Below are 14,494 nucleotides of genomic sequence, written 5' to 3'. Positions count from 1 at the left end.
GGAAGATTGTTGTCACATGTACCACACAGCCAGTACTTGCCAGATATTCCTGCAGCTCCTTTCATGTTACCGTAGGGCTCTTGGCAGCCTCCCTGACCAGTTTTCTGGAGGGACATCCAGTTCTTGCTAATGCCACTGCTGTGCCATATTTTCTCCACTTGATGACTGCCTTCACTGTGTTCCATGATATATCTAATGCCTTGGAAACTCTTTTGTACCCTTCTCCTGACTGATACTTTTTAACAATAAAATCCCTCTAATGCTTTGAAAGCTCTCTGCGAACCATGGCTTTTTCTGTAGGATGGGACTGAGAAAATGTCAGGACAGACCTACTAGAACAGCTGAACTTTATTTGGGGTGAATCAAAGGCACTTTAAATGATGGCAGATGTGTACTGACTCCTTTTTAACATGAGTTTGAATAGGATTGCTTAAGGCCCCTTTCACACAGGCGGACCATTCAGATCCGCCTGTCCATTTTTTTGGCGGATCTGAACGGTCCCCCCCCCATGCATCCCTATCAGGCATCGGATGTCAGCGGAGATATGTCCGCTGACATCCGATCCAATCGTCAAATCTGGACGGATGGAAACCCTATTTTTCATCCATCCAGCGGATCGGCTCGGATGAGAACGGACCAACGGTCCGTTCCCATCCGATTCCCCCATAGAGATGTATGGGGAACTGACAGCTGTGTCTCTGCACACAGCGCAGAGAACAGCTGTCATCCTCCTGCTTAGCGGGGGATCGGCGGATTGATCCCCCGCTGAGATAAACAGAGTCCGCCCGACGGACAGATAGTGTGAAAGAGCCCTAATTCTGAACACATTCCCAGTTATAAGAGGGTGTGCACACTTATTCAACCACATTATTTTAGTTTTTTCTTCTCCCCCCCCCCCCCAAATGATTTCAGTTTGTTTTTTCAATTGAGTTGTACAGTTTATAGGTCGCATCAAAGGTGGAAAAAGTTCTGAAATGATTAGCTTTCTCATCTTGTTTTTACATCACAGAAACCAGACCTTTTTAACCACTTCTGGACCAGAAGGTTTTACCCTCGTGCGATGCTGTACCCAAATAAAATCCCAATAAGGGTATATTGATTGGTTTGCACAAAAGTTTATCATGCCTACAAACTAGAGGATAGATTTATTATTTATTTTTATTTTTTTTACTAGTTATGGCGGTGATTAGAAATTTTTGGGAGAGGAGGGTGGGGGGTGTATTGGTACAATCATTTTCCATGATATATCGGCACAACCAATCGTGTTACTTAGCAATAGGCGTTTAGAAGCAGTCAATGGGTTTGTGCTGAAACTGGCCAGAGCAGCTGTTACAGTATTAGGCTTAAAAATGGGAAGCTTTGACCAAGGCTGTTTAGACTGAAACATGTCTGCTATTCCTGCGGGGCTGTGTTTCTAGCATTATGTAATCAAGTGTATGACTGCAGTGCAGTCTCTTTAGGGTATATGGATTGAGGACTACCTTTGGGGTTTTATGCAAAAACAGGTGTACTCTATATTGCTTTTATGATTGTTTTATTAAAAGTATAGATACTTATATGATACGTCAGCATCTTAATATTATTATGGATTTCTATAGCGCCAGCAATTTACGCAGTGCTTTACAATATTAAGAGGGAGCCTGTGTGTGTGTGTGTGTGTGTGTGTGTGTGTGTGTGTGTGTGATATATATATATATATATATATAATATGTGTGTGTATATATCTCACAAGAGGATTTAGAGGGCCCTGCTCAGAAGAGCTTACAATCTAATAGACATTCTCTTATGATCTTTCCAAAAGCGTCGATCTCGCATCTGTTTTCTGTAACAATACGAAATATGCACCGAGTACACTAGTAATTACATTGCCTTGGGTATTGAATCTGCAATCATTTCACAACTAACAGTATGTTTGGTTATTGCTTTATACTGATTGTGTCTTCCTTGAATACCAAGAGGACGGGAGTCTTGTTTCTCAACTTCTTTTTTTGCATATACAGGGTTCCAGTTTTACACTAGTTGATATTCCCGGCCATGAGAGCTTGAGACTTCAGTTCTTGGAGCAATACAAGACAGCAGCCAGGTACTGAAACATTGTTTGTCTTACCGGATACTCTGCATCTCTGTAAACTTGTAAAATGGAAGTATACTTGTTACGATAAGAGCTGTCCTTAGGCGTATAATGCAAGAACCCAGCATTTTTCTTTTAGATCTCATCTTTAAATCTCTGAGCCCAGAATCCTGGACACTCCCAACAGGCAAATTCTGACACTTTTTTTTTTTTTTTTTTTTTTTTTTCCTTTCTGGCTAGCCTTGAGCCATTTGCTAATGAGGGTTGGGGGTTAATGTGACAGGTTAAATTTAGGTGTAGCAGTGTGCAGAGGGTCCATCTTGAATGTGTAGTGTTACTACATGGTCACACCCCTTTAGCACCTGATAGTTCAAATACATGAACAAGCTATTGGGATTTGAGCACAGGTATATCTTTTTGTATGCTTGTAGGTTAAATTTAGAGTCTATTCAGGCTGGGTTCACCCATATATGCTAGTTGGATGCATTTTTAACCACATAAAATGTGAATGTGACCAGCTCCCACACTTGCATGGGGCGGCTACAATGTGGTTTTGAAGAGGGGTCGTGTGTGTGTGTGTGTGTGTGTGTGTGTGTGTGTGTGTGTGTGTGTGTGTGTGTGTGTGTGTGTGTGTTTTTTTTTTTTTTTTTTTCTTTTTTTTTTTTTTTCCCAGGTGCAAATATAGGCAAAAATTTGCACCTGAATCACACCAAAACTGGTGAAAATGATCCGGACTGCAAACCACAGCCAGTCATGGGTGAACCCAGCCTCAACGTTCCCACCGACACCATCATATCTTATTGAATATCTTTAGTAAACATGTTGCTGTAGGTATGAATGCCGGTTAACTATATTAAAAAGAAATACTTTTTTTTTTTTTAATGTAGCTATAATTTTGACATTGATCCAAAAAGAAAAATAGACTGCATGTGTAGCCTCACCCACCAAGTTGTTTAACGTAGCATGGCCACTGTCCTCTAGCACAACCCAGAATGAAGGTGATAAATACAGAGGATTACCATTAAAAGGATTGAGCACATTTAAAAAAGTGCATTTAATAATGGTATTTTTCTTACCGTAAAAATCCATTTCTCTGATGTTCATTGACGGACACAGCTCTTCATCTTCTTGACCGTAGGGCTATACCCCCCCCCCCCCCTTACAGGTGTAGGACACTAGACAAAGAAGAAAAAGCTTGAACACGCCTGTGGGGCAGTCCCTGGGGGTATACTCCCACTTCCTGCTATAGGTATTCAGTTTTGTAACAAGCAGTGTCAGAAGTAAAAAAACCAAACTCCATAGAGGGGCGGGTGCTGTGTCCGTCAATGAACATCAGAGCAATGGATCTTACGGTAAGACAAAAATCCAATTTTCTCTTTCGTTCATTGATGGACACAGCTCTTCATCTTCGTGACCGTAGAGACGTCCCAAAGCAGTGTAAAACATGAGGGGTGGGAACAGCAGAAAAAAAAAAAAACTTTCCCAAGGCTAAACGTAGCACCCAGGAAACTTGGAGCTCATCTGAAAAAAACGCCCTCAAAGAGGACAAGTCCTCTAAACAGCAGCCTGCAAAACTTTGCGGCCAAAAGAAGCATCCGCAGATGCCAACACATCCACTTTGTGAATGTGTGTGCAGACCACCAGGTAGCCACCTGCACCACTGACGCCTGATGACGAAAGGCCCAGGATGCACTAAGCACCAGTGTAGAGTGCGCCCTGACAGGGAAAGGAGGAACCTGACACTCATTAGAATAAGCCTGAACCACAGTCTAACTCAGTGTTTCTCAACTCCGGTCCTCAAGGCACACTAACAGGCCAGATTTTAGGTATTACCTTGGGGAGATGCAGACTAGAATACTACGATCATTGAGCAGCAAATTATATCGCCTGTGATTTATTTCAGTTTTCTTGCAAACCTGGCCTGTTAGTGTGCCCTGAGGACCGGAGTTGAGAAACACTGGTCTAACTGATCCATCTGGAAATGATCTCAGCAGAAGCAGCCCCTTGTGAGGTCCCTCCAATGAGGAAAAATAGTGAATCTGATTTCCTAAAAGACTCCGTAGCTGCCAGATACACCTTTTTATTGCTCGAACCACATCCAGGGAGTGCAAGGCAACTTCCTTTAGGATGCTTAGGCTTGGGACACAGGGAGGGCAACACAATGTCTTCATTCAGATGAAAGTCAGACGACCTTCGGAAGGAACGATGGACATGGACTCAGAACCACTTTATCCCTGTGAACCACCAGGTAAGGTGAACGACAAGTCAACGCCTGCCAGTTCAGGCGCCCTGAAGTAATGGCCACCTTCTAAAAGAAGAATAAATCCTGCGAGCAACCTTGAGGTCCTAGATTAATAGGCTATCTGCTGCAGACACTCCACTTCTCATAACCGTGTAAAAACATTAAGTAAATAGTGCTGCGCGGATATATAATCATAAATTGCACTACATATATATCCAATCCGTGTGTAATATGCAATATTAAAGTGCTAAATAGTGCCAATATATATATATATATATTTAGCACTTTAATATTGCACATGGATCTGATATATGTAGAGCAATGTATGATTATATATCCGCGCAGCACTGTTTATTTACTTAATGGCCACCTTCTGAGACATCGTAAGCAGGGGAATCTCCTGAATATTTTGAAAGGGAGGCTTCTGGAGAACTGACAACACCAAATGGAGGTCCCACAGCGGCAATGGAGACTGCACTGGAGGAACCAAGTGTCCCACGCCCTGGAGAAAAGTACTCACCAAAAAGTGTGTGGCCAGCGGGCGTTGAAAGAAAACTGCCAAGGCCGAGACTTAGCCCTTGATGGTACTTAAGGCCAAGCACTGCACAAGCCCTCGTTGGAGGAAAGCCAAGACCGAGCCACCGAAAAGGAACGAGGGTGAACCCTCTGTCCTTTTTAGCACCTGGCTTTCAACAGCCAAGCCGTAAAAGCCAGGGACTGTAAAGCAGGATGGAAGATTGGCCCTTGCGCATAAGTGCATTTTGGAATGGGCAAGCTGGAAAGGCCTTGCATATTTTCAGCACCACAATGCTAAACCACATATTGCATCTATGATAACATGGCTTCATAGTAGAGTCCAGGTGTCTAACTGGCCTGCCTGCAGTCCAGACCTTTCACCAAACAAAAATATTTGGCACATCTTGAAACGAAAGGTACGGCAAAGACCCATGATGGTTAAGCGATTAGAATCCTGTATCGGGCAAAAATGGGACAACGCCCCTCTTCCAAAACTTCAGAAACTGGTCGCCTCAATTCAGTGTTAAGAGGGGATGCTACACCATGATAAATATTGCCCTGTCTCCACCTTTTTTTTTTTTTTTTTTTTTTTTTTAAATGTCTTGCTACCATCAATTTCAAAAATGACAACCCCCCCCCCCCCCCCCTCAAATTTGTATATTTTCTCAGTTTAAACATTTTGATATGTTTTTCAATTGTGAAAACAATATGGGTTTGAGATTTGCAAATCACTGTTCTATTTGCGCCCCCCCACCCCCAAGCGGCCGGTTTCAGGGGACGAGATATTGCTGACAACAGCTGCAATGTCTGTACGGTGATGTCACCCACAGACATACGATGGGCCATCTGGGAACTGATCATGTGACTGGACCAGAATGTCTTGGGCTTACATTGGGGGTGGGAGTAGGTTTTAAGATTAGATAGGGTTAGACCCAACTTCTATTCTAGGACTAATTTCAGGGTAGAATATTCTACCCATAATTTCCACTCTTTTTTAGGTCTAGGTTTGCTTCTACAAATGTTACACACAAGAGAGAAAAACAAACCCACACCCTAGAGTCCAGCAAAGTATCAACACTACTCCCTGTGATTAGGTGGATGTAAGCTCAACCCCTACCCATGTACTGCAATAAATATACCTCAAACATCAATCCTGTAAATTCCTTTTCTTTCTAAAGTTGCCAACATTTCAATGTCTCCAAATGGAGATGAGAGAAAAAGGAGGGTGGTAAATGTGCGGCTACTACAATTTGCATACACAACTCGCCTTTATTGTAGAAATATAAAATGCACATATACAACACATATCATGGAACATGTTTAAAATCAAGTCCTAGCTAACTTGCTCCTATTGATTGGCTCATATATATCAAAGTATAAAGTTTAGACTGAATGCTAATAATACTATCCTAACATATTATGTGGCCATCCATCAGGCATATATAGATTCCATGGAATTCCATCAATTATGAAAATGCAAAAATCGCCTTGTATTGACAGAGCGGACTCGTCCTAGAAGATCCTTATCGTGATTATTTCAGGAACTGTCAATTTACGCAGCTCTTTACATATACATTGTGCATTCACATCGGTCCCTGCCCTCAAGGAGCTTACAATCTAAGGTCCCTAACTCGCATTCATACATACACATACTAGGACCATTTTAGACAGGAGCTAATTAAGCTACCAGCATGTCTTTGGAGTTATCCACTCTCTCTCTTATTAGCCACTTGCCGACTGCCTAACGCCGATCTACGTCGGCAGTCAGCCCCTCACAGGCAAAGTGACGTAGGGCTACGTCACTAGCTTGTGAGGGTCTAGGGAGCGAGCTCGCGCCCCCGCTCCCGCGTGGTCACGGACCCCCCCCCCCCCCCCCCCCGCGTGTGTGACCGGCGGACCCGATGTCCGCCGGTCACTCGGCGATCGGCGGGGGAGAGGGAGAATGTCAGGCAGCTTGTGTAAACAAGCCACCTGTCATTCTCCTTGCTGTTAGGATACTGATCACTCGGATCTAGTATGTAGATCCGTTGATCAGTGTCCATACAGCTCAAGCCCCAGCCAATCACAGTAGAAAGCACGCCCCTAGGGATACACACAGCCCCTCCCTCCCAAATAAAGTTAACCCCTTCACTACCAGTGTATTTTTACAGTAACAGTGCATATATATATATATATATATATATATATATATATATATATATATATATATATATATATATATATATATATATATAGCACTGATTACTGTAGAAATGTCACTGGTAACCCCAAAAGTGTCAAAAATGTCAGTCAAGGGTCCGATCTGTCCGCCCCAATGTCTCAGTACCGCAAAAAAAATCACAGATCGCCGCCATTACACGTTAAAAAAAAAAAACAACAAAAATGACAAATCTTTCCCTTTGTTAGTAAACGCGATAACTTTTGCGCAAACCAATCAAAATACGCTTTTTGCGATTTATTTTTTTTTTTTTTTTTTTTTACCAAACATAGGTAGCATAAAACAAATTGGCCGAAAAAGTAAAAAAATTTTGATTTTTAAATTTTTTTTTTGGGGAATTTCATATAAAAAAAAAAATGTGAAAAATATTGCTATTTTTGCAAAATTGACGCTCTTTTTTTGTTTATAGCGCGTGATCAAAAAATCGCACAGGTGATCAAATACCACCAAAAGAAAGCTCTGTTTGTGGGAAAAAAAGGACGCCAAATTCGTTTAGGTACAGCATCGCACGACCGCGCAATTGTCTGTTAAAGTCACGCAGTGCCGAATCGCAAAATACCCCCTGGTCGGAATGGGGGTAAAATCTTCCGGGGCTTAAGTGGTTAGGGAAGATCTACAATGTTAAACATTTGCAAAGAGGCTTTGGAGCAGGACTAAATGATTTGAACAGCAATAGTCACATGGGTAGAAGTGGTATGGTCATGCTTCTTGATCCAAATACATCCAAGAATCAAATGAATTTCTCTATGATCCAAAGAAATACGGGTTATAAATACTCAGAGGTGCGTACAGTCCTGTTAGCATATAAACAAATGTTTCTGGTCCAGAGGAGGTCAGATAAATAAATGTCTCTCATAAGGGAGAAAAGACCCTCCCTCGCAGGAACATGTATTTAATAAGCTTCAGAGCACACATTGTTGCATGATTTCCATACCGCAGGAACCCTCCAATCCGATAGCATGTGGAATACAGTATATGTATATACTTCTCCATTGTCTATATTGTTTCACACAGATGCTAGATCAAAGTCCCAAGCCACAATATCTGTCCCCTTTTGGGTAGGGAGCAATCCTCTGCAGGTAATGTATATTGTCAGTAGACATTTCCCATGTTCAGTTATATGTTGGTATAGGCAGATCTTTCTAGGACCACACAGTACTTCTTCAATCATCATCAATGGCAGATTGCTTTCACTGGATATCACCAATGGTTACATGACCAGACACTATGCTGCATGCACCTTTTGTGAGGGAGGTGAAGGGCCCTATATCTCTGTAGGGACAATCTGTGGACCACAGGTGACGGTGTCAATTTCTACTTATCTGTATTTCTTTGGATCATAGAGCAATTAATTTGATTCTTGTATTTAGATCAAGAAACATGAACATACCACTGCTACCCATGTGACTATTGCTGTTCAAATCCTTTAGTCCTGCTCCAAAGCCTCTTTGCTAATGTTTAAAGGAGAACATACGAGGCAGATCTTTCCTAAAGAGTGGACAACGATAAGCATCTTCTAGGATGTGTCCGCTCTGTCAATATAACATTATTTTTGCAGTTGCATTTAAATAATTGATGGTATTCCATTGAATCTATATATGCCTGATGGATGGCCACATATAATATGGTGTGTGTGTGTATATAATATCTCCTGTGATATGTGGATTTTGTATTTCTACAATCAAGGCAAGTTTTGTATGCAAATGGTAGTAGCAGAGCATTTATCACCCTCCTTTTTCTCTTATCTGCATTTGGAGACATTGAAATGTGGGCAGCTTTTAGAATGAAAAGGAATTTACAGAATTCATGTTTAAAGTATATTTTTTTGAAGTACATAGGTAGTGGTTGAGCTTGCATCCATCTTGGTGTGTGTGTTTGTGAAGTACATAGGTATGGGTTGCGCTTGCATCCATCTTGGTGTGTGTGTTTGTGAAGTACATAGGTAGTGGTTGAGCTTGCATCCATCTTGGTGTGTGAGTTTGTGAAGTACATAGGTAGTGGTTGAGCTTGCATCCATCTTGGTGTGTGTGTTTGTGAAGTACATAGGTAGTGGTTGAGCTTGCATCCATCTTGGTGTGTGAGTTTGTGAAGTACATAGGTAGTGGTTGAGCTTGCATCCATCTTGGTGTGTGAGTTTGTGAAGTACATAGGTAGTGGTTGAGCTTGCATCCATCTTGGTGTGTGAGTTTGTGAAGTACATAGGTAGTGGTTGAGCTTGCATCCATCTTGGTGTGTGTGTTTGTGAAGTACATAGGTAGTGGTTGAGCTTGCATCCATCTTGGTGTGTGTGTTTGTGAAGTACATAGGTAGTGGTTGAGCTTGCATCCATCTTGGTGTTTGTGAAGTACATAGGTAGTGGTTGAGCTTGCATCCATCTTGGTGTGTGTGTTTGTTCTCCAAATGATAGCTTTTCATTTATCAGTATACAAGGATAATACCGTAAACCCCCCCTCCATTGCGGGGGTTACGTTCCGGACCCAGCCGTGAAAAGTGAAATTCCGCGAAATAGAAAAACCCTATTAAAATGCATTGTAGGCATGTTTTTTTTTTTTACTGTCACTGTACGTGTACGTGTAAAAGCATTTTACAATAATGCTTTAAAACAATAGAAACTCATTTAAACACATAAAAGATACTAAGACAGAGCAAGAGCTATGGAAATATTTAATTTTTAATGATTTATATAGTAAAATAACATTACAAAAAAAAACGAATTACCGGGACCGCAAAATCTGAACCGCGATGGAGCGAGGGATTACTGTAATATGCTTAAACTAGCATATACACTGTACATTATTAGTATGGTTTTACTTAAATTTTCTTTTATGAATTATAAGCACAGGTTTCTAAGACTAACACTTTTACTGCTGTGATGTGTAATGCTCCTACTTTTCTTCCTGTGTGCAGGGCCATGGTATTCGTGGTGGACAGTTCAGCTTTCCAGCGTGAAGTTAAGGATGTGGCGGAGTTCCTGTACCATATTCTCACAGATGTCACGCTGCAGAAGAATGTCCCACCCATACTAATAGTATGCAACAAGCAAGGTTTGTCCCTGTCTGAGATGTAAATACAAGGGGATACGATGTAGGCAGTGTACTGCAGTTTGTAGTAAGATAATGGGTCAATCCTCAAATCGGGAGTATCTATTCCTGTTTAAAACTTATATTTTCAACTCTCCTAAGTTTATATGTGTGAAATAATTCCTGATCCACACACAACCGTAAAATTCTTGAATCTTGATTACACCGTACTCTGAAAATAGGAACGTTTTTAATGTAGGCCATTTTCTAGTTATACTGTGGCAAATTTTCAAAGCTGAAGTAAAATTGGAGTGGTTGGCCATAGCAATGAAATTTATATTTTAAGTGTTGAAATCTGATGGATTGATCTGGGCAACAGCTTCACTTTTACTTTAGTTATCTTTTGCCTTGTCCTTTAGAAATTGTCCCTAATTGCAAGTGCCTGCATGTGACACAACCACGTAAGTAGAAAGTATAACTAAAGGCAAAACTTTTTTTTTTTTTTTTTTTTTTAATTGGATAGAGGGGAAAGGGAATAGAACACCTGTCAGTTTTTATTGCTGTCTGTGCCCCCATTAAGGAGATTTGCCTTCTCAATTTGTACTGTTTACCATTCTCATTGAACCCCAAATTTTGGGTTGTCCCCTGAAAAGTAATGGAGGTGAAATCCTTCCAATGGGGACACTAGTTCTTGTGACCTAGGGGTCCCCAAGGAACCCCCCTAATTTGCAGTGATTTCCTCTCCCTTCCTGTTCGGCTATGGGACAGGAATTGAAGGGAAGTCTCTGCAATGGAACTCAGATGGCGAAAAAAAAAAAATCCTGACTGGCTATAACCATCCCTTCTCTATCCAAAATTAAAAAAAAAAAAAAAAAAGTTTTGCCTATAGTTCTACTTTAAAGCAGTATGCAACCCAAAAACCGAATACTGTGCATCTGGAAAGTATTTACAACGCTTCGCTTTTTCTACTTCTTACATGTTACAGCCTTATTCCAAAATTGAATAAATTTGTTATTTTCCTCAAAATTCTACAAACAATATTCCATAATGACAATATGAAAGACGTTTGTTTTTGATATCTTTGCAAATTTATTAAAAATAAAAACAAAAAAAAATTACATGTACTTAAGTATTCACAGCCTTTGCCATGACACTCAAAATTGAGCTCAGGTGCATCCTGTTTCTACTGATTATCCTTGAGATGTTTCTACAACTTGATTGTAGTCCACCTGCGGTAAATTAAGTTGATTGGACATGATTCTGAAAGGCACACACCCGTCTATATAAGGTCCCACAGTTAACAGTGCATGTCAGAGCACAAACCAAGTCCATTAATTTCAAGGAATTGTCTGTAGACATCGGTGACAGGATTGTATCAAGGCACAGATCTGGGGAAGGGTACAGAAATATTTCTGCAGCATTGAAGGTCCCAGTAAGCACAGTGGCCTCCATCATCCATAAATGGAAGAAGTTTGGAACCACCAGGACTCTCCCTAGAGTGGGCTGCCCAGTCAAACTAAGTGAGGGAGAATGGCCTTAATCAGGGAGATGACCAAGAACCCGATGGTCACTCTGACAGAGCTCAAGCGTTTCTCTGTGGAGAGAGGAGAACCTTCTAGACAAACAACCATCTCTGCAGCACTCCACTCCACTAATTAGGCCTGTATGGTAGAGTGACCAGATGGAAGCAACTCCTCAGTAAAAGGCACATGACAGCCCACCTGGAGTTTGCAAATAGGCACCTAAAGGACTTTTAGACTATGGGAAACAAAATTCTCTGGTCTTATGAAACAAAGCTTGAACTCATTGGCCCGAAATGGCAAGCATCATGTCTGGAGGAAACCAGGCACCGCTCATCACCTGGCCAATACCATCCCTACAGTGAAGCATGGTGGTGGCAGCATAATGTTGTGGGACTGGGAGAGACTAGTCAGGATCAAGGGAAAGATGACTGCAGCAATGTACAGAGACATCCTTGATGAAAACCTGCTCCAGATCTCTCTGGACCTCAGACTGGGACAAAGGTTCATCTTCCAACAGGACAACGACCCTAAGCATATAGCCAAGGTAACAAAGGAGTTTCTACGGGACAACTCCATGAATATCCTTAAGTGGCCCGGTCAGAGCCCAGACTTGAACCCGATTGAACGTCTCTGGAGAGATCTGAAAATGGCTGTGTACTAATGTTTCCCATTCAACCTGATGGAGCTGGAGACATCCTGCAAAGAAGAATGGGAGAAACTGGCCAAAAATAGGTGTGCCAATGTTGTAGCATCATACTCGAAAAGACCTGAGGCTGTAATTGGTGCCAAAGGTGCTTTACCAAGTATTGAGCAAAGGCTATGAATACTTATGGACATGTGGCGATTTTCGTTTATTTTTAATAAATGTGCAAAGATTTCAAACAAACTTCTTTCACATTGCATTTATGGGGTATTGTTTGTAGAATTGAGGAAATTAATGAATTTAATCAATTTTAGAATAAGTCTACAACATGACAAAATGTGGAAAAAGTGAAGTGCTGTGAATACTTTTCAGATGCACTGGATATTGCAGCTTACTATTTTGTAGATGTGATGTTTTGTTTTTTCTTTCACTTTCACCTAATGGACCAGCCAGTAACATTTCTGTCTTAGGCCCCTTTTCATATGGGCCGGGTCCAGTTTTTCTCAGCAGGTGATCCATTCGCTGATTCCTGCAGGTCGGTGTCCTCCCCTTATGCACATACATTGGACACGTACATTGCCCGCTATGCTCCATGTCCATTTACATCTGACTGCCCATAGAGGAGAATGGAGGGTCCGATCGGACCTCTTGTGTGAAAGGGGCCTGAGTGTCCCCACTCTGACAATGTTGCTGTCCAAAAGTTGTCTGTCCACCCAATCTGGGAAGGTGTAAAGAAAAACTAAAAAAAAAAAAAAATCTTGCCACCACTTGAAATAGTTTTGGGGTTTATTACTGCTTTAATTACATACTGTGTGTTGGGTAGATCCAGATTTTTATCTAATAGGTCATGTAAAAAATGGCTAATTTAGTTTTCTTCCAACAGATATCTCTATGGCCAAGTCAGCCAAACTGATACAGCAGCAACTGGAAAAGGAACTGTGAGTACCAAAAGTTGTTGAATGAGCAACTGGTAGGAGTGTACTTTAATAAGTATTGTGATAGACAAGTTTTAGTAGGCTCAAGACTGGAGATTTGCTATGTTAAAGGGAACATATATAAATAATTGTGCCTAAGCCGTACCCTGAAATGTACTCTCCTCTTGAATTTGTCCTGGAAAAATAGCAATGCACTTCCTGGTATGAGTGTGCCTAGGTGCTCCTGTGCTTTTAGCCTCATAGCTGTATATCTTTAGTGTGAGATCTAGGATGCTGCTGCCTCCTGACTGCTGGTCTCAGGAGATATGGAGTAGGACTTGATGTCAGCCATTTGCTGCACGCTGTTCTCTATGCTAAAGAATCAATGCTTTTTTCTCTACCAAGATGGGCTTCTGACGCAAAGACACAGTTCAGAATAAAGCATAGTAAGTTAGTAATGAGGCAAATCAACTGCAGAGAAAGCACAGAAAATACTGGTTGCTAGTTCTTTTGGGTTGTAAATATATATAATATGTATTTTTATTGGTTGAGCCAACTTGTGCACTATGTAGAGCATGGAATGTGCATTAACAGGTGAGATTGCCTCTACCTGTCGCATATGTCTGTTAAATTCTTGCCTTTGTGTTTTGCTACAGGAACACACTACGTGTCACTCAATCAGCTGCTCCCAGCACCCTGGACAGCAATAGCTCCCCATCTACCACACAGCTCGGCAAAAAAGGCAAAGACTTTGACTTTTCCCAAGTTCCTATGAAAGTGGAATTCCTAGAATGCAACGCTCGGGACAGTAAAGAAGAAGAGGGGGATGCCAACCTCAGCAATGTAGAGGGCTGGCTGGCCAAACTGGTGTGATGTATAGTTATTCAGTGGAAAGCTAATTATTTGGGCACCTTCCCTGACTGACTTAAAAACCACATTTTCTAGTCTAAACGCTGCTTTTAAACTTTAATGACTGCTGAACACAGCAGAAGGATGCTCAGTCAAGAGGACAGAACTACCATGCCGGCTTTTCCTATTTTGGACTATTTTATGTTACCAGTTGCTGGCTGGCGTATTCTTTCTCCAAACCAGTCGGCAGTTTTTTTTTTTGTTTTTTTTTTTGTTTTTTTTTTTTTTGTTTTTTTTTTGTTCTATAATAAACTATCCAAAGCAGAAGTATTAAGCAAATGATCTCCACGTGTCTAAATTAACTAGATGTGACCGCTACGTATGAGAGTTCATTAAAATTGTGACCTTTTTTATTAGTATTCTCAACTGGCCACAATCAGAAGAAATTGCTTGTAGGTGTCTACATGCTCTTATCCTTGGCAAATATGTATTGGTCAC

General features: G+C 41.3%; 1 protein-coding gene across 1 annotated transcript in view; it reads left to right on the top strand.

Annotated features, from left to right (window-relative positions):
* SRPRB (SRP receptor subunit beta) overlaps window positions 1-14,266 on the top strand; it is a gene marked incomplete at its 5' end in the record, with an annotated part of 32,543 nt that extends 18,277 nt beyond the window's left edge. The window contains 4 exons of the mRNA XM_082252440.1: window positions 2,001-2,083; window positions 9,955-10,091; window positions 13,117-13,171; window positions 13,804-14,266. Coding sequence (XP_082108566.1) covers window positions 2,001-2,083; window positions 9,955-10,091; window positions 13,117-13,171; window positions 13,804-14,020 — 492 coding nt within the window. The 3' untranslated portion in view covers window positions 14,021-14,266. The remainder of the gene's footprint in view (window positions 1-2,000; window positions 2,084-9,954; window positions 10,092-13,116; window positions 13,172-13,803) is intronic.
* Window positions 14,267-14,494: the final 228 nt, after the last annotated feature.

The sequence above is a fragment of the Pelophylax lessonae genome, assembly GCF_965119305.1.
Source record: "Pelophylax lessonae genome assembly, chromosome: 3".
Lineage (NCBI taxonomy): Eukaryota > Metazoa > Chordata > Amphibia > Anura > Ranidae > Pelophylax > Pelophylax lessonae.
The sequence above is the reverse complement of the archived record's forward strand: the minus strand, read 5'-3'. Positions and strand labels throughout refer to the sequence as shown.